A 20085-nucleotide genomic window follows, 5' to 3' on the forward strand; every position below is an offset into this window, starting at 1 on the left:
CCCTGTGCAAATTTTTATTACGAAGTCTAAAAGGCAAACAGAAATATTTTTTGTATTCATATGTTCCAATGTTCAATGCCAAAGACACAATTAAATCGTTAATCGCAATTATTTGAGTGACAATTAAGCATGAACTTAAATTTGTAATTGTGACAGCCCTATTGATAATGATGTGTGTGTGTGTGTGTGTGTGTGTGTGTGTGTGTGTGTGTGTGTGTGTGTGTGTGTGTGTGTGTGTGTGTGTGTGTGTGTGTGTGTGTGTGTGTGTGTGTGTGTGTGTGTGTGTGTGTGTGTGTGTGTGTGTGTGTGTGTGTGCGTGCGTGCGTGCGTGCGCGCGACTGACTGTGTGCAGTCTCTCGCAGCAGGCCTGACATCCAGTCAGCCCATGGAGAAGCTGCGTGCGCTGCCTCTCTGGCTCTCCCTGCAGTACCTGGGACACACCGCCATCATCCACAAGATATCACACGCTATGTCTCTGGTAAGAACCAGCACTCACTCTGAGGGCCACGTCCCTGGAACCAACAGTCTGAGGACCCAGCACTGCACCAATGACCGCTATTCTGAGGGGGGGGCATTCACAAGCTCACAACGCGTAACAGCGACCCCACTTTGAGAACCACTGCCCTAAACTTTATTTCTTAAATAAGTCAATTACAGTTACACCAACTATCTGATGACAATTCTACATCACCCTGGTTATTACTGTATTAAGTGTGTTCATAACATGAACTCATTCCAACCCCCTGATTTCACCAGGCTGCCTGCCATCTAGTGGTGAACGTGTTGATTTATTTATACATTTTCATCCAAAGTATTCACTTGGCATCACTTGGCAGTTTATGTTGTTATAGGGCATAGCAGTGGTGGCCATTTTGTGGTTCCACAGACAAAAAGCCCATTAATTTTTCCCATAGAGATTTCCGAAAATATTTATATAAATGATTTTAAGCCTGGAACCAAGCCGTCCAGGCTCCTGGTGAATCATGACCATACAATGTTTGATTCTGGGTCAATTTTTGAAAACCACAAAAAAAGGTATTTATTAAATATAGTATATCATATAATAAAACGCAAAATCAACTGTTTTATGGTCATGATTCACCAGGAGCCTGGATGGCTTCCCCGGGAATCAAACTAGTGAAATAGCAGATCTTCAAGTTCACAATGAGGCACAGTGCGTTGTGAACTTATTATTATATTTATGAAAAATGTTTGAATTTGTTTTTAATTCATGGACATTGTCCTTTTTAAAAAGATATTTTGAAATAATAATAATTTAAAACAAAATGGAGGAAATGAAAAATAAAGGGATATTTACTTAAAAATGGGTCGAACCAAGACGTTTAGGAAACACTGGGTTAGAGTATGCTCCTTTAATGTGGAAGGTCGTGGGTTCGAACCCTGCCTGGGTTTTGACGTCCGCAAGGGCATGCCGTCGCAACAGGTCCCTAACGCCAAATCAACTGGGTTCAGTCTCCAGACGTAAAACAGAGTATTGTACTTAAGTACAGTTTTGAGGTACTTTTACTTTACTGGAGTATTTCCAATTGTCTTTACTTTTACTTCTACTTCACTACATCTCAGAGACAAATATTGTACTTTTACTCCACTACAATTATTTGAAAACTTTAGTTACTAGTTACTGTACTTTGCAGATATAAATTATTATATTATAAAACATACATTAACCACTTTAGCCCATCGCGACGCGTTGTGAGCTTGTAGATCTGCTATTTTCAAACATTTTAGTACTTTAAGTAAGTAACTTTTGTACTTTAAGTACATTTGGATACCAACACTTTTGTAAATTTTGAATTCTGGACTTTCACTTGTAACAGAGTACTTCTACATTGCAGTATTGATACTTTTACTTAAGTAAAATATTTGAGTACTTTTTCCCCCACTGCCCAAAACTGTTGAAGTGTTAAAACTGAGGTGTATTTTTCATGTATAAATTGGTAGATTTCAAGCAGGCAACCATCCTCTCTCCTTTTTCCACTCTAGAGCCAACAGCTGCTGGAGGAGCTGAGGACTGTGGCTTCCATCAGAACATCGGTAGGTGATGCAACCATCAACAACAACAAAAAACACCCTACTTTGAGAACCAGTGTCTTTAGCTCCCACGTTCATTTTGACAGCAAGTTCTGTTTTAGTTTTAGTCGTAGTCTTTTGAATAAAAATGTTTTAGTTTTAGTTTAAATTTAAGATCTACAAGCTCACGTAAGCTTGTAGATCGGCTATTTTATGAGCGCGACACCCGCATGCAACCAAGCATTAAATGACTTGTCTTAGTTCTTCTCCACTATTCCCTCCCTAACATTTTAGTCTAGTTTTTATTTGTTGACTGAATTGTCAGTATATTTAGTCACAGTTTTAGTCATCATAGCTCAGTTTTTATTTAGTTTGTTTAGTTTCCGTCAGTGAAAAAAGGTAGTCGACGGACATTTTTCGTCATAGTGTTTTAGCTTAAATCGACTAATAGTGATAGGAATTTGTCAACTGATCGACAAATGTGTAAAATAGTGTTGGCAGAAAGCAGCCTTTTCAGGTCGGTGAGGTTGAGAACTGAACATTATTTTCATTTGAATCTTTTTCCTCCAGGTAGAAGATGAGCTCACCTCTCCTGTGGTCGTGTTCAGGTTTTCCCAGGACACCATTTGTGGTGAGATGTTCCCCTTGACAATAGATCAGGGGACTCAGCAGAGAGAGAGATGAAGCAGGGACCCCCACTACATATTGTATAAAATTGTGTTGCAGATAAAAAAAGTCATAGATTTCATAAATAGCTTCATAGACTTGTTTGACAGCACTGTCATCAGTGTTGTGTAAATTGGTGTTTGTTTGTTTACACTTCTTTAACTCATTGAGTGCCATTAACGTGTTTCACGTGTTTTTACCGCTATGGCTCAACGTGCCAATGACGTGTTTTTGAAAAAATAGTAAAAAAAATGAGTCCGAATTCTCAGAGTCAAATATTGTACTTTTACTCCACTACAATTATTTGAAAATGTTTAGTTACTAGTGATTATTATTACAAAACATACATTAGCCACTTCAGCCCTATACACTTTGGCTATTTGAAAATAGCAGATCTACAAGCTTGGTTATTGTTTATTATAATATAATATAATATTATATTATAAATAATATTATATGTTCTTGACATATAAGCTCACATCGCGACGTGTTGTTAGCTTATAGATCTGCTATTTTCAAAAGTTATTTATGCATTTTGAACACTTGTGAAAATGTGACATTCTGCATAATGAATATGTTTCACTTTTGGTACTTTAAATGTATTTTGATGCCACAGCTTTTGTACTTTTACTCAAGTGAATTTTGAACAACAGACTTTTACTTTGTTGTATTGATACTACATCCTATCCTATTATAATTCTAGTAACCTCACGGTGGTGGTGGTGGTGGTGGTTGGGTGGACTCTTGATCAAACTGCGCATGCGTCGTTGCCAGGTTTCGCGAGAGAAACAAGCAGCAAGGTCTATGAAAACGAGGCCAAACCAAACGAACCCTATAACACCAACATTGGCCCTAAAGCACTTACAATCGGCGGACATGGCAACACCGACGCCGACGCTACACCATAGACCCCTTAACAGACGACGTCACACTGATAAGAACCAGTATGCGTGCAACCAGTATGCGCGCAATGAAACCCATTCTATCAGGTCTCGCTAGGACGCGCCTCACTAGCCAACACACAAGAGGGGGTTGGGGTGTGCTGAAACCAGCGCACCCCGAAACAACAGGTTGGGAATTGATTGCGTGAAACAGTCACCTGTGCGTCCAGTCTCAATGTTGGTAAACAAATAATTGGTCTATAGACCCCGCCCACTCTCTACTGTGGAAAGTAAACACTCCAGATTTTTTCCCCCACACACGATGCACATTAGCTCCATAAAGAACGGTTCTATGTCGTTCTCTTCCAGGATCGGGCGAACGTCCGCCAAGGCTCCGCTGTTTACCCTTTTGTATACATCGTATCCCAAAACTAATGGTAGATTCTAAACCGCACGGATGTTTAAGGTTTGGTCGGCTGCATAACCGAGACCCCGCCCACTCTCAGCACAACTTTCTGTGCAAAGTAAACACACCAGACGGACCCGCGGCGGGCGAGTAACATGCCTACGCCATTCTCCGTGCTGATATATATATATATATATATACAGAGATGCTCATAGGCCTGCGTCCTTTTTTCTGTCACCAACAGAAAAAAATATGAAAATAATTTGCGGTAAAATATTTTTTTTACCGCGAATATTTTACAAATCAATGGGACACCACCATTTTGGATGGCCACATCCTACTTTATCCTACTTTATAAACGATAAAATCCACGTAGAAATAGTCTTAGAAAGACGATACAAATGATAATAAGGATCCATGGGAGCCGCCATTTTGCGCATGCTCATTGCTCAGACCGAATTATTTGGGTAACGATTTTGCGTGTAACACACACACACAAGGGCCGTCTGTTGCGGAGTTGAAAAGTGACGTCTCTGCCATGACGTAGACCTGTAGACCCGTAGCAGACCTGATGGTTAACACGTTTGAAAACAACACACTTGAATTAAAAATAAACTATACAAATAAAAGAAAAAAATAATAATGTTAGTGTAAAATGGCACCAAAAAATATTCTCAAGCCTGCTGCAGGGCAACAGAAAATAGCAAGCCTATTTTCTAAACCCAAATCAAGTACTGCTAATGATGATGACCCCATACCTACCTCCATGACTACATCCTCTGTATCTACCTGTGATTCTACTTCATCTCAAGGTAATAGTTACATAGATACTGTACATGTTCTACATGAATATAACCATATAAGATGAAACACGAGTTAAACGCTGTGCATTTTTGTGGGACCCATAAAATGTCCCTGGGACCCATCTAAAAGACCACCCTTGCATCCCAGGACCCATTACATTGAAAACCTAGCAACATCACTGTATATATACGCCCGTGGGGAGGGGTGACGCAACGCGACCCACGGGGGGGAGGAGGGGGGGAAGCCACGACGGGGAGGAGGGGGGGGGCGCCACGACGGGACGCGCGCGGGGGAGAAACCGCGCGACAGGACGTGCATTAACCCCAACTTTGCAACTACTTTCACCTGCGCCTTTCACCGGGTATGGTCTAGTTTACTTAAAACAAGTAAAACATTCGATTACTTTTTCCACCACTGCCTGACAGTGAAGATACAGTATGTGTTGTCCTTCCCCAGATTCGAGTCGGGGTTCAATGGACGGCTACTGCACTGGGGACAGAGAGGTGCTGGACACCTTGAACACATGGGTGAGTCTAGTCCATACATGGGCAACTGGCGGCCCGGGGGCCACATGCGGCCCCCACCTTCACTTAATGCGGCCGGCAGGTTGATATCGGAATACTGATATATTTTTTATTTCAGCTGTTAAAATTCCAAACATGTTTATATTAGTAGCTTAACACATCGGGTGCCAAACACGGTCTGAACCGTGTGTTTACATAGTGGCGGTTCCGAAGCTTCGGTGCCGTTCACGGTCTGAACCGTGATTTCAGTCTTTTTGTTTTTTTCGTTTTTCTCCGCGCGGGCGGGGCTAGAGCAGCTCTGGGAGCACCCATTGTAATCCTGCGAAGGAAGTGCCAGATCGCTCACCGGAAACACTTTTTTTCCCCCCATACGGTTCCTGTCTATTTCCTACTTTGAAACGCCTATATCTCCGAATCTGTTTCCTGTGGGGAAAAACGGTCATGCGCGATCCCCCCCCCGTTGTAACCCGCGAGGGGAATGTTATGGTTCCAGCCTGTAGCCAGGCTCATGGCAGAACATGAATCGATGCTTTTTTTTGCGTGGATTTGCTTGTAACGCACGCGGAAACAACAAACAGCAAAGCGCAGTCAATGGGAGAATGCTGGCACCCACGGTAAGTTGTTATGAAAAAACGCTGGCACCCGATGTGTTAATGACTACTATTAAAATTCTATCGTCTTTTTTATGTCCAATGTATTGGTATCTAAGTTCCAAAAGTTAACATAAGTATAACTAAATTCATTTGATGCATTAAATAAAAATGTTTTCAGGATTCCAAGTAAAAAATATCTAAAATAGCAGATCTACAAGCTCAAAAGCTTCAAAGTTGAGCATCAAAGTTGCCCACCCTTGGTCTAGTGAGTGGAATGCCAGTGTCCTACTTCATTGGTTCGGGGACCCTCAGGGGTCCCCAGCTACATTTATTAGTCCAGCATCACAATCATTTTAACCGTATTTTATACTTTGGCTATTCAAGCTTCATTCATATATACAAGCTCATAGAACGGCGCTATGAGCTTGTAGATCTTCTATTTTAAAAAAAAATATGAAATATATATTTTTTTGAAAGTGAAAATGTTTAACTCAAATCTATGCTTCTGGAGGTCCCTGGCACAAAACCTTTTCAGATGGGGTCGGTGGCCCCATATATCAATTATAGGAATATATATCAATTTGGGGGTCCTGGGGACCATTTGGGGGTCATGAAAAAGGTTCTAGAACCACCTCATCCACGTTCTATCTTATACATTTCATTGCATAACGCTCAAACTGACTTGAGTTTTGCTTTCTGATTGATTCAATTCTTTATTAGCACAGTTGTGAACAGTAAAGAGGATCTTTGACCGGGAAAGAATCTGTGTAATTTCTTTGGCTATTAAAAAATAGATATATAAAATTAGATATATAAATATACATATACATAGCGAAAATGTGTGCAAATCAATCTTTGAATATTTATATATATATATATATACACTTTTAACTCAAATCTTAGCTTCAAGGGGAGGGTGGGGGTCCCTGGAACAAAATATTTTGAGATGGGGGTCCACGACCCAATACATTTCATTTTGGGAGGTCCTTGACATGAAAAAGTTTGAGAACCACTGATATACTGTATATAGCAACATAAGTTTAAAACAAAAATAAACTGTTAGGATTTAGGAGACATTTGTAGAATCTCCAAAAGTAAATAAAATAAAATATATAAATGATATACTGTATTCAAAGATTTGCACACATTTTCACGATTTTTCAAAAATAATCTACAGATCTACAAGCTCATAGTGCGGCACTCCGTGCCGCGCTAAGAACTTGTATATCTGCTATTTTTTGATTAGCCAAAGAAATAAAAAAATGACACAGATGCGTTCCCGGTCTTAATAGGTTAAAGTTCTCAGTCGCCACAACAACTGATTTCAGTCATTTGGATTCCATAGAAGCCAGTATGTTGCTGAATGAATCATGTTGCACAGCTCTGCGACACATTGAGAGCTTGTAGAATGGGCTATTTTCTGTTATTATTCTAAAATTAGAGCATTTGAAATGGCCAAACTAGCAATGTGTTCAGAAGCATTTTCAATAAAAACCCTAATGGTGTCGGATATTTTATATAAAAGCAATCTGTGATTTCTTCACCTGGTTGGCAGTATGTAGAACAGCAGGAACAATATTACTAAAACATCATATTTCTACATTGTGTTCAATGTTTAATTGTTTGTGGGGAGGGGCTCCTTTAACAATGTTTCACAAATCACATATTAGGACTTATTTATTTTTGCTTTAATCAATGGGAGTTAACCCTTTAAGACCGGGAACGCATCTGTGTGCCATTTTAACTCATTGAGTGCCCAAATTATTATTATCTATTTCTGGCCATTATGATTTTGATTTTTTAGTTTTTTCAAAGTAAAAAAAAAGTGCTTAGGAAGCGAGATACAGCCTTTTTAAGTTATAAGTTAAACAAGGAGTGGATGGAGCTGCAAATCTTCAGATAATGATATCTTGTTTTTTTTTTGTTTTTTTTCTATTTTTTTTCAAAAACACATGAAACACGTTAATGGCACGTTGCACCATAGCGGTAAAACACGCGAAACACGTTAATGGCACTCAATGAGTTAAGAGTTATCTGGTTATTCAAAAATAGCAGATCTATAAGCTCAGCTATGAGCTTGTAGATCTGCTATTTTTGAAAAATCGTGAAAACGTGTGCAAATCTTTGAATATATATCTTTGAAAGCGAACATTTTTAACTCTGTTACAACTTCTGGGGGTCCCTGGAACAAACTATTTTGAGATGGGGGTCCATGGCCAAATACATATAATTTTTGAGAACCACTGATATTATAGCACCATTAGTTAGGATTTAGAATACATTTGTAGAATCCCCCAGAAGCAAAGAGGCACTCGGTGCCGCGCTATGAGCTTGTATATCTGCTATTTTTGAATAGCCTAAAGAAATCTAAAAATGACGAGATGCGTTCCCGGTTTGAATGGGTTAAACTATGTTCACTTGTATTTTGACAGGAATTCTTAGTTAGTTTTGAGTTTCAATATTCGAGAACCTTTATGCTTGCCTGGTTAAAGCTTTTTAAAGTATAAAGTTGAAGGGCTTGCATTTGCGTGTGTGTGTGTGTGTGTGTGTGTGTGTGTGTGTGTGTGTGTGTGTGTGTGTGTGTGTGTGTGTGTGTGTGTGTGTGTGTGTGTGTGTGTGTGTGTGTGTGTGTGTGTGTGTGTGTGTGTGTGTGTGTGTGTGTGTGTGTGTGTGTGTGTGTGTGTGTGCGTGTGTAGCTGGGAGAGCTGCTGATCGGTCAGGTCCCCAGGTGTGGGGTGGACGTGGTTCAACTGGAGGATGAAGGCATTTGCATTCGTTTCAGACCACTCATGACTGCTGCAGGTAAGACGCACGCACGCACGCACGCACGCACGCACGCACGCACGCACGCACGCACGCACGCACGCACGCACACACACACACACACACACACACACACACACACACATCATCATAGCGCCAGACCACACCTCAACACCCACGGGGAGGCGTTACATAGGTAAGAGATCATTTGGTATGTAGACAACGGGGGCGCCAGGCATAAAAAAGACTGTGCCGGTTGAAAGATAGCAGTAACAATTGTGCTACCCTTCTGGGGGCAAGATATCGCCCTATGTAGTTCATTATTATGACAAATGCCTTGATTTATAGAAGCTGAAAACTGTATGATGAAAGATCAGATATGGTGGTGGAAAAAAACTAAAACAATGAACATTTTACCTGCAATTAATTCTAGTTAGTTTTAGTTATAATTAGTATTCCTTTGTTCATTTTAGTGTTCATTTTGTTTTAGGTTCAGTTACTAACTAAATTGTTACGCTTTTAGTTTTATTGGCTTTAATTAACTATAACAACCCTGCCCCCGACTTAATCCTGCAACAGCACTTCCCACAACAACAACTACTACTATTGTTGTTGCTGCTGTTGTTGTTTTGATGTATTGACTGTTACTTGTTCTTATTTGTTTCTTACCAGCTGTTCAGATGTATTGTCATCTGTGTTGTTTGTGTTGAGCCATGCTGCAAACCATATTTCCCTGTCCTAACATAGCAGATCTATAAGCTCACTGTGACACACTGTGAGCTTGTAGATCTGCTATTGATGATACTAAGGACCACCAGATACAAGGAACATATACAGTACATTTAACATAACATTACAATCACATTAGATCAGTCTTCAACGTTTTCTTAGATGAGGGGAGAAGAAGCAGGGACCCCCCCCCCCCACTACATATTGTATAAAATTGTTTTGCAGATTAAACTTTTAGTTTCATAGACTTGTTTGACAGCACTATCATCAGTGTTGAATTCATGTTAAAGCAGCACTACTCTTCTACCCCGGACCATTGAGCCTGATTGCTCAGGGGATAAATTGAATCTTGACCATCAGGTCAAAATTCGTGTCAGATCCTTTGTCTAGGTGAGACATGACCTTTGACACGATCTAAATGTCTCAAAAGAATAGCAGGGATATACAGGAATACAACCACCCCAATTGTATAAGTTATATTGTAACATACTCTACCGTACAGATTGGACAAAATTACATTGTATTTATAAAAAAAAAAAAGTTACATAGTAAACCATTTAAACCCTCAATACTTAGTAAACCTGACCTTTGACTCTGTACTTGGTCTGCTCTTTTTGCCAGACCCAGGGGGTCGGCCTACAGGAGGCTTTGTCGGTCGGTCGGTCTGTCCCTCTTTTCCTCTGCACACACGTGATGCGAAGTCCGGCCATTCAGATTTCAACCACTAGGGGTCTGGCAGTGCTCCGAGAAGCACTTTTTCTAGTTTCCCTGCGACTCCAAATCTCTTTGCCTCTTTGCACGTTGTGAGCTTGTAGATCTGCTCTTTTCTGCAAATGTTCCCCCCAAAATAGGGATTCTAGGGTTCGATTTTAGGGTCGACTGGTGGGACAGAGTCCAGGGACATAGGCCCTCATTTATCAATGTTCTCGGACTGGGGCCCATGACCCACCTCTCTCCCACTCATTTTACCAGCCTAGGATGGCTCAGTGTAGAAGACACTAAGAATGGGATTGGTCTTCAAAATTGTAAATGCAAATTTGCCCGAAATGCCCCCTATACCTGCATTTCTGTCTAAATACCTCCAAAAAGTTAGTGACACCCACAGTCACGAAACTAGAGGGAGCGTTAACAACAATCTGGTACCACCCACCCATAAAAAAACATGGGCAAATTCTCCTTTTACAGCACTGCCACCAAGGATTGGAATAGTCTAGGTTAGACTATTAGCCCAGCGAACTGCATTTTTTTCAGTTTTTTCAGTTTTTCAGTCAAAAATGCAGTTCGCTGGGCTCATTTAAAATGGCCTTAAAAACTCACCTTTCTGGAGGCAAAAAGAGGAGGTAGTACCATTTTCCTGTTAGACAGACGACCCCCCCCCCCCCCCCCCACACACACACACATTTTTTGTACATATGTTTTTAGCCCTAACCCTAACCCTCTATATTCAGTCTGACTCTGACCCGACAGATTTCCGACATGTATTCATGTTTGCGACACTTTTTTTGCGTGATTGGCTGTCGTTTAAGCCAATGGGATACTTTCCCATACTCTGAACGGGCGCCCTCGTCCTCCCAAGCTATGGGACTAGACACGCCTCTCTCAGTGGATTCGTCTGAGCGCTAGCCGAATTTGGCTAATAGTTAGCTTGTATGCTTGTATGATGTTACTAACTGTTTTTAGCCAAACGCGGTAATGTCCACTCTCCATTAGTTCTCGACGCAAGTTGCGTTATTAATCCCGTAATTTTCATGTATTGTACATCCCAAAATCAAATGTATTAACCATGTGAGAGAGAGTAAAAAAAATAGCGATTCTGGGCGAGGTAAACAGAACACTCGGCCCAAAACACACTCACCCCCATTCATTTCGCGGACAGAGGCCGCCGGATTAGACCCGGGCGAGTGTGTTTGGGGACGAGCGTTCTTGTAATCCATTGCCGCATATGTAGCCATGGTTCACATTCATGTTTCAGGGCTACTGCCTACCGCATGATGCATCCATATCAAGGGCCCTTTTAATACAAAAACCCACGGCAATTTCGGTCTACAGTACACCAGCCTTCAACAATAGTGTACATTCAGTGGTCAGGTTCGTTCACAAATCAATTGAAGAACGCAGGAGCGAGTTTTCCATATATAGCAAGCCACGCGCGAGAACGTGCATACACGCAGTACACTACACATGTGTCGTTGTTGACGTTTTCAGATGGTTTTAATTTGAAGGTATAACAGGCTGTTCAATGTGTTTTTGTGAGTTACGATAACTGACCGGCGTGCTCTATGCCGTCGTGTTTTGTTAAGTTACACAAGTGGCAGAAACGGTGCTTTCTGATTTTCACAATACAATGTAATCCACCCGCGTTTAGTTCAGTATTAAAAAAGTGTTCACCCAACGCGTGTAAACTTAAGCTAATAGGTTAACAACAGTCTCGAGTCGGTCTCAAACAGTCGGGAGGGGGGAGACAAAGACTCGGTCGAGAGAGGCAGAGAAATGCAGACGATGCATCTCATTGCACAGAGGTGCGTGAGCAAGATAAGGATTTAACTTCATTTAAATCAGCACAGTGTAAGCACAGTGTAAGTTAATGTCCGCTGCCGTCAGCGCCATCTTCATAATAGATAAATATATATTCAGAACAGAATAATAATATTAAAAATATTAAATAAAACAAAAAATCGAAAATCTTCTTCTCTTTTTTTTCGGGTTTTGGGCCTAACATGATGGCAATAGTCGGGTTCGGGCCGAGCCCCGGGCCGGCCCAGTCGGGCCCAGTTAGGGCCGAGCCTTCATTTTCAGGCCCGTTGAGAACTCTATAAATGATTAGTAGCCTTAAAGCTACTATTTGAATACTATTATTATTTTGCCTATACTGTGTGGCTCGCTGTGCATCACTCTGATTGCATCTTTCATTCATTCTGCAACGTGTTAATTGTCCATCACCTGACAACCATTAGCTGTCTTTTGTCATCTTCATTTCTTTATAGTTAAATGTTGTGTTGTTGACAAGATTGGGGCCAAAAAAGCCTGCCGCATGCGGCTTTATTATGACTTGTCATTCTTGTTATTTATTTTTTATTTATGCATATTTGTTTTGTTTGTACATACATATATATATTTTTTTTTCCTCTGTATTTTGTGTCGATATTTATCAATCTATTGTGACTTTGACTTACGGTCCACTCAGATCTCACGTCTGGTCTGACTGTGTGTAGGATTCTACACTCGTTTGTACCATCTTAGACATGCGGAGCAGCATTTTCTGACCATCTGACAGGCATCTAAACATAATTATGTATTCACTCCAAAAATGTATAGCTATAAAACTAATAAATAATACATACAGAGATGATTGGTGGGGTAACTTCACATGTTGGAGAAGTTCCTCTTCTCGGCCGTATTCCGCTTCTTCATGACGGAAAACAGGTGGGGCAAGTCTACGCCATATCTATGAACAGTGGATAAATCTACCGCTAGAATTGACAGGGTACACCTGTCAATGTCACAAATCTCACGTGGACGTGGGCGTAAAGCTGATTCCTCACAATTATTTGAGATATTTGAAATTATTTTGCATAGTCGTCATAATCGTTTCCATGTTGAACAATGGTAATACATTTTCAAGCATAGCAGAAATAGCTTCTAAACTATTAAATATGACAGCAATTTCTTTGTATATTTATTTTTTTGTCATATCTGCCACATGCAAGTTTTGATTACGAAGCCTAAAAAGCTAAACAGAAATTACATTTTTTATTCATTTGTTCCAATGTTCAATTCAAAAACACAATTAAATCGCAATTATTTGGATGACAATTAATCATCAACTTAAATGTAATTGTGACAGCAATTTTGTAATCGTGACAACCACTCATGTGGTTCATGTGGTTAAATGTGTTTGTACTACAGTGTTGGGGACAGAGTCCAGGGACATAGAGACTCATGGGTCTAACTGTGTTTGTCCCGTGTCCATTTCGTTGACTAAAACTATGATGAAAAATATGCGTCGACTGCCTGTCGAAAAAAACAACAACTAACATATGATGACTACAACTATGACTAAATGTACTGCCAATTTTGTCAAAAAATATAAACTAGACTAAAATGTTAGGGAGGGACTAGTGGAGAAAAGATTCAGTAGAACTAAGACAAGTCATTTTTTATCGTTGGCTGCGCATGGAACTAAAATGGACTAAAATCGTATAATATTAAAGTCAACTAAATCTAAAAACTAGAAATTCAAACATTTCAGATGACTAAAATGTGACTAAAACTAAACTGAAGTATGTGGAACCCCCAGAAGCAAAGATTTGAGTTAAACAGCTTTGCTTTAAAAATATATATATATATTTTCTTAAAACACAATTTTTCAAAAATAGCTGATGCATAGCGTGGCACAAAGTGTCCAGCGATGTAGGGACTCATGTGTCTAACTGTGTCTGTCCTACAGTGTTGGGGACAGAGTCCAGGGACATAGAGACTCATGTGTCTAACTGTGTCCGTCCTACAGTGTTGGGAACAGAGTCCAGGGACATAGAGACTCATTTGTCGAACTGTGTCTGTCCTACAGTGTTGGGGACAGAGTCCAGGGACATAGAGACTCATTTGTCTAACTGTGTCTGTCCTACAGTGTTGGGGACAGAGTCCAGGGACATAGAGACTCATGTGTCTACTGTGTCTGTCCTACAGTGATGGGGACAGAGTCCAGGGACATAGAGACTCATGTGTCTAACTGTGTCTGTCCTACAGTGTTGGGGACAGAGTCCAGGGACATAGATACTCATGTGTCTAACTGTGTCTGTCCTACAGTGTTGGGGACAGAGCCCAGGGACATCGAGACTCATTTGTATAACTGTGTCTGTCCTACAGTGTTGGGGACAGAGTCCAGGGACATAGAGACTCATTTGTATAACTGTGTCTGTCCTACAGTGTTAGGGACAGAGTCCAGGGACGTAGGGACTCTGGTGCAGACAGTCTGTGAGGTGGTACCTGTGTTGAGCTCCACACTGCGTCTCAAGCAGGACTTCAGAGAGGAGGTGCATCGCCACGGCCCATCGCTGCGCTACGTAGAGGACCTCAGCTGGCCTGGCCTGGGAGCTGTACGGTAAGTGTGCCTGTGCTTTTGATACCCCCCCCCCCCACCCCTCTGTCACTCTTTTTTATGTTTTATCCTTGCTTCTGGTCAGACAGAATTAAATACATGCATTTCCTTTCGGGAAATGTAGACTGTCTGATATGTTTGATAATATCACTATTGGCATTTGTTCTTATTCTTCTCAAAAATAGCAGATCTACAAGCTCATGTGAGCGATATATTGGCTAATTATTTCAGCCAAACCAATATCAGTCGGGCTCCAGTCTTATCACACATTGTGACGTAACAGTGTTTATTACACAGCTTGGTCGAATGCTTGATTATTGATATTGTTCAATAATGACCACATGCTATCATTAACAGACCAATGGAGACAAGGCACCTGAATGAGCCAATGAATTAAACAATCCATGGTGCTTGTTTTTTTTTTCCATATTCAAAAAGGCAGCCATGTAAACAAACAAACATGTAATTTTACCGCTAAACAGTACACAAAAATAAATAAATATATATTTTAAATTAAGCGAGAAATAGGCAATGCAGTGTAACGATTTTTATTCTCTAGGTCATTCAAAGTCTGGTCAGATGATGTGGATGAGAGAAGTTCATTAGAAAACACAAGGCGATGTCTCAGTTATAGCAGCATAGAAGAAGAGCGACGCATCGGGAACACATTAAGTCTCCAACAAGCGTCCAAGTTAACATGTTCAAATTTATCGAAAGACAAGCAGTCACATATATACATTGACAGAATTAGTGTTAGACAGCCCACCGAGGCGGTCTCGTATGGGCGTAGCTATTACCCAAATAAATTATGCCTATATGTGTAAGTGAGTGAAGTGCAAAAGTTCATCAGGTGAGATAAGCGAAGACATCCGCAGGGCCCCTTTGCCACATCCTGGATTGTCAGACAGATGTGCTGATGGGAGGGATGTGCTGTGGCTTTCCAGAGAACGTCGTCAGGTTTTCACCACGGGTGCAAATGGCCTCCCGCACGGGGCGCTATAGCCTCCCCGATTTACAGGAAGGCTGGTAGATGAATCTTGTAGATAACTGTCATTTCTGCAAACATCGCAAACAGTTCTAGGCTAGCGTTTTACCAAGAAACGTTAGGGTGACAAGGGGACAGGATAAGGTTAAGAGGCACTGCACCTCAGCCCTTCCATCCAGGACAGGTTGCGCCCCTAACATAAAGCAAGCCAATTACTTTTTCATTATGTCAGTGATGTGAAACTGCATACGAGGAGTTAGGTAAAGAAAAGTTAGGTAGAGGAAAGAGCATTGTATAATCACATGCAGTAACATACAATGTATGCATATTTAATTAACTACTGGACTTTAGCGAGCCTGTTGCACTGGATGCACCTGGCATAATCTAATGGATCTTTCTTTACCATAAGCAGTTACAGTATATCCTTTTAAGTCTTTGCCTGCCACGGCGAGATTTCTCGTCAAATTCTGCAAAGGCGTAGCCTGCCAAGGACGAGAAAGATAATTTTTTGGGTTTGTTTATTTGGGAAATAACCTGTATCTCGGCCAATGTACAGGCTGATAGATGTGTAGGTATGAGCCCCAGGCGGACAGTATGGATGAGAGTAACCCTGGTTAACAGAGTGTATGTTACTGTGTTGTGTAGGTATGAGCCCCAGTCAGACGGCATGGTTGAGAGTAGGGTTGGGTACCGAAATGCGGTTCCAAGCAGGAACCGATAAAGAAATTGTCGGTACCGGGTACCCATAAACAATAGGTAATTTCGGTTCTGCATATCGGTTCCTAGACGCGCTAAAAGCCGTTAAAACAAAGGCAGCACAAAATCACAAATCCGGTAAAACACCGCTGTATGGAGAAGTATACATCAGTTGCGGAGCTGCTGCTTCTCCCTGAGCCACATTCCTCCCCGCACACGCCCCCCCCCCCCCCCTCTCCACTCCCCGCTCCCCTCTCCCCCTCAGTGACACCACCATGTCCGTCTCTCAACTGAAGTAGTGAGGAAGGAATTAGCCTGCCCTGCAAACTTTGTAACCAAACGTTGCTGTTGTCACCTTGAAAACTAGAATCCATGTCAGAGGGTGTAACATTAACAGAATAACCAGCGCTAGTTAAGAGCCTCAGCCTGCGCAGAGCAAAACAATAACACCAGCTGTAAACGCTTCTCCTTGATTGTGTGTGTGAGAGTGTGTGTGTGTCTCTGTCTGTCTGTCTGTCTGTCTGAAATTAAACTTAAGTGACTTCTCCAAAAGGAAGGAATGGCCTAATATTATTAATGCATTTTGGCTGTGTGCAATAATGCAACTGCAGACATTACAGTATATTGCCTTTTGTTAGGCTATTCAATGTTTTGAGACATTGTATTCTATTTCTACACAATAGTAAATAAATAATTCTACACAATAAATAAATACGTTTTAAATAACTGATCTCAATATGGACCCATTATAGTTATGATATGAGGGTTTTGCCATAATCATGTAGCTCTACAAGAGAGGCATAGCCATGACAGCAATGGTACAACAAAATGTTTTTAAAAATGCATATATATTTTTAAAAAATTATACTTTAAGGCCATTTGGTATTCGGCCGTCGGCCAAGTGTTTCCTATATTCGTTTTTGGGCAAGTATTTTCCATTCGGTGCATCCCTATTAAATAGACATTTGACCTCTTATATTTTTTACCATTTTGGAACCGAAATATGGAACCGTTAAGAACCGTAACCGATAAGCAGAACCGGAACTGGAACCGGAACCGGACTCGTAAAAATCCTAACGATACCCATCCCTAGTTGAGAGTAACCCTGGTTAACAGAGTGTATATCATTGTGTTGGTGTGTAGGTATGAGCCCCAGGCAGACGGTATGGATGAGAGTAAGACCCAGCAGCAGGTTGAACACATCAACAGTGAGCTGCTGAAGAAACTACAAGAGCTGGATGCTGACCTCACCTTCTCCTCTGGTGAGTGTGTACACTGCTCACACACTGGGATCCATGCTGCGTTCACGCTGGCAGCTGCAAAAGATACAAAGCGACACAGCAGATCTACATGGATTAAAGTTCTCAGTCGCCACGTCTGATTTCAGTCTTTTGGATTACATAGAAGCCAAGAACCGCTGGTCCGCGAAAACAAATGGGGGTAGCGTGCATTGGGGCGAGACTTTCGCTTACCCCAGTGAGTCAACGTCGCAGCAGCCGTGGAGTAATTAAACACAACAAACTCCGCGGATTACGTTCACACTAACACCCTGGAGCCATTTAGAAGCACTTTATAAGAAATCTAACACGTATGTTGATTTAATGTTAGTACATGTGTTTTATTGTTGGACATTCAACATGGCAGATTATAATATGGGCTTTTAACAGCCCCTCTTCATATCGGCCCGTTCCGACCCACTTTCACCCCTGAGTACCTGCCAGGCGAGTACAGTGATGGCCCCGTGAAGACAAAGCCACACATTTGCATTTATATGTGCGAGGGTCGATTCACTGGATGTGTGTCCGCGACGGACGATGAGCCAATGGCTCAAGGCAGCAGCAGTCCACGACACATCTATTGTTCTGGGTGGAGGGGGTTGATTTCTTTCTTTGTCATTCGAAATTTTACGCGGAACACCTACCATTTCTTCGCGGAACAAAAGTGTCACGCCTACCAGGGTTGATAAACACTGTTCTAATGGAAGCATGTTGCGCAGCGAAAATAGGCGATATACAAGCTTGAGAGCTTGTTGATAGGCTATTTTCGGTTATTATTTTAAGACTAAAGCATTTGAAGTGGTCAAAAACTCTAATGGTCTGGGATATTTCATAAAAGCAAAGTTTAAAGCCTCAATCTGTGATTTCTTCTCCTGGTAGAGAGTGTGTGGAGCAGTAGGAACAACATTACTAAAACTTCATAATGTTACATATTGTGTTGTTTAGGAAACAGCAGTGCAGGGGGCTCCTTTCACAAATCACACATTAGGACTTGCCATACATTTTTCAGTCGTGAGATTTTATTAACTCATCCACTGCCACTGACGTAATAAACGTAATTATTCCCGTTTACCAACCCTGCCACAGACGTAAAAAACGTAATTATTAATTTTTCAAATTTTTTTTTTTTTTTTGACCCAAATACCAAGGAGATATGATTTTTTCGAAGGAAAAGACTCCCATCCACTTCCTTGTTAACTTAAAGCTTAAAAATTCTGTATCTCAGCTCCTGAGTACTTTTTTTTTTTCAATGAAAAATCTCTGGCAGTGGGCAAACGCGGCCTGCAATAAGTCTGGCAGTGGATGAGTTAAGGTTTCGAGGCCTATCAGGCTTCGAAGCCTTATTGCATTCCTTGGCTTTCATTATTCTTCCGCCGCTTTTGGCAGTTCTGGCCTAACCGCGTGGTCACTTTTTATGAAATTCGGCAATATGGTAGAGGGCTATGCCAAACGGCGAAGACCCGAAACTCACAACCATCGGCCAAAGGGTGGCGCTGTAGCACTCAATTGAAATATGCCAACTTTGAACAGGTACAACTCATGCCCTGTTTGACCTACAGCCATGAGACTTTGATGCACACATGCGTCTCCTCATGCCTAACAACTTTCACATTTTGACCTCTGACCTTTAGATCTCCCACCATTTCGAATTCTATGAAAAGCAGTAAAAAGCAGTAAAAGTCCATAGCTTTCTGGGATCTTTGAGCAATCTGCACGAAACTGTCTACTGAACTTTGGACCAATGCCGACAAACGTGAGCAAGCGGATTTTCCATAAGTGAAAACGTTAAGCTTCTATAAGCCAATGAATATTGCAGTTTTATGAAAATTATTCATCTGCCCCTAACACATACATGCAGACTCACATTTGTTTGACACTTTGCAATATTGTAGAGGGTCATTCCAAGTATCACTGAAACCAATCTTACTCCAATTGGTCAAAGGGTGGCGCTATAGCAATTTTTTGAAAATGCAAACTTTAAACAGGCAAAAGTCATGCCTCGTTTGGCCGACAGCCGTTAAACCTGCTTACACATGTGCCTTGACTCATGAGGAACACATGTATCACTTTGACCAGTAAGCTCCGCCCTTAGATTGTCTGCAATTTTGAGCAGTTTGAAAAACATTTAAATCCAGGATTTCTGAGCAATTTGCGTGAAAGTGTGTCATGTGTGTGAACTCCCTTTTCACTAGTTCAGGTCTGTTGGCCCAATAGCTTGATCGCTTAATCATCTGCCTTGAAACCACAGAGTTGCCGGTTCGAATCCCACCTCATGTAGACTTCATTATAATTGCATTGCACACAACATGACTGTATCAATGAATGCATGTGCAATTGTTAAAGATGACGAGAAATGCATACTTGAAAGTAGTTATTTTCAATGTATGACGTACTTCATTCGCCCTTTTGTTTTGTTTTGTTTTGTTGGATTCTCCTTTCTCACTGTCTGATGCTGTGGATTCAATAGCTCCACCAGTAGAGTGTGAGCCTCATGTGCCGAAGGTCCCTGGTTCAAATCCCACTCATTACAGTTTACATTTAAAGGAGCATTTCACCCCTGGAAGAAACTGCAATCACTCAATGGTAATAGTATTTGTAGTAGATAACAGTAGCACAATTTAAAATTTGCACC

At 41.2% G+C, this 20085-nt stretch overlaps 1 protein-coding gene across 3 annotated transcripts in view; it reads left to right on the forward strand.

Moving 5' to 3' along the window:
- The window catches only part of pdxdc1 (pyridoxal-dependent decarboxylase domain containing 1), a 75371-nt gene that overhangs the window by 28544 nt on the left and 26742 nt on the right, over positions 1–20085 (forward strand). For all 3 annotated transcript variants that reach the window (XM_084072509.1, XM_084072510.1, XM_084072511.1), the window contains 7 exons: positions 353–478; positions 2005–2055; positions 2602–2662; positions 5245–5315; positions 8602–8707; positions 14324–14498; positions 17320–17438. In XM_084072509.1, the coding sequence (XP_083928635.1) occupies positions 353–478; positions 2005–2055; positions 2602–2662; positions 5245–5315; positions 8602–8707; positions 14324–14498; positions 17320–17438 (709 nt within the window). The remainder of the gene's footprint in view (positions 1–352; positions 479–2004; positions 2056–2601; positions 2663–5244; positions 5316–8601; positions 8708–14323; positions 14499–17319; positions 17439–20085) is intronic.

This window comes from Gymnoscopelus microlampas (assembly GCF_963454915.1).
Source record: "Gymnoscopelus microlampas genome assembly, chromosome: 11".
Classification (NCBI taxonomy): Eukaryota; Metazoa; Chordata; class Actinopteri; order Myctophiformes; family Myctophidae; genus Gymnoscopelus; species Gymnoscopelus microlampas.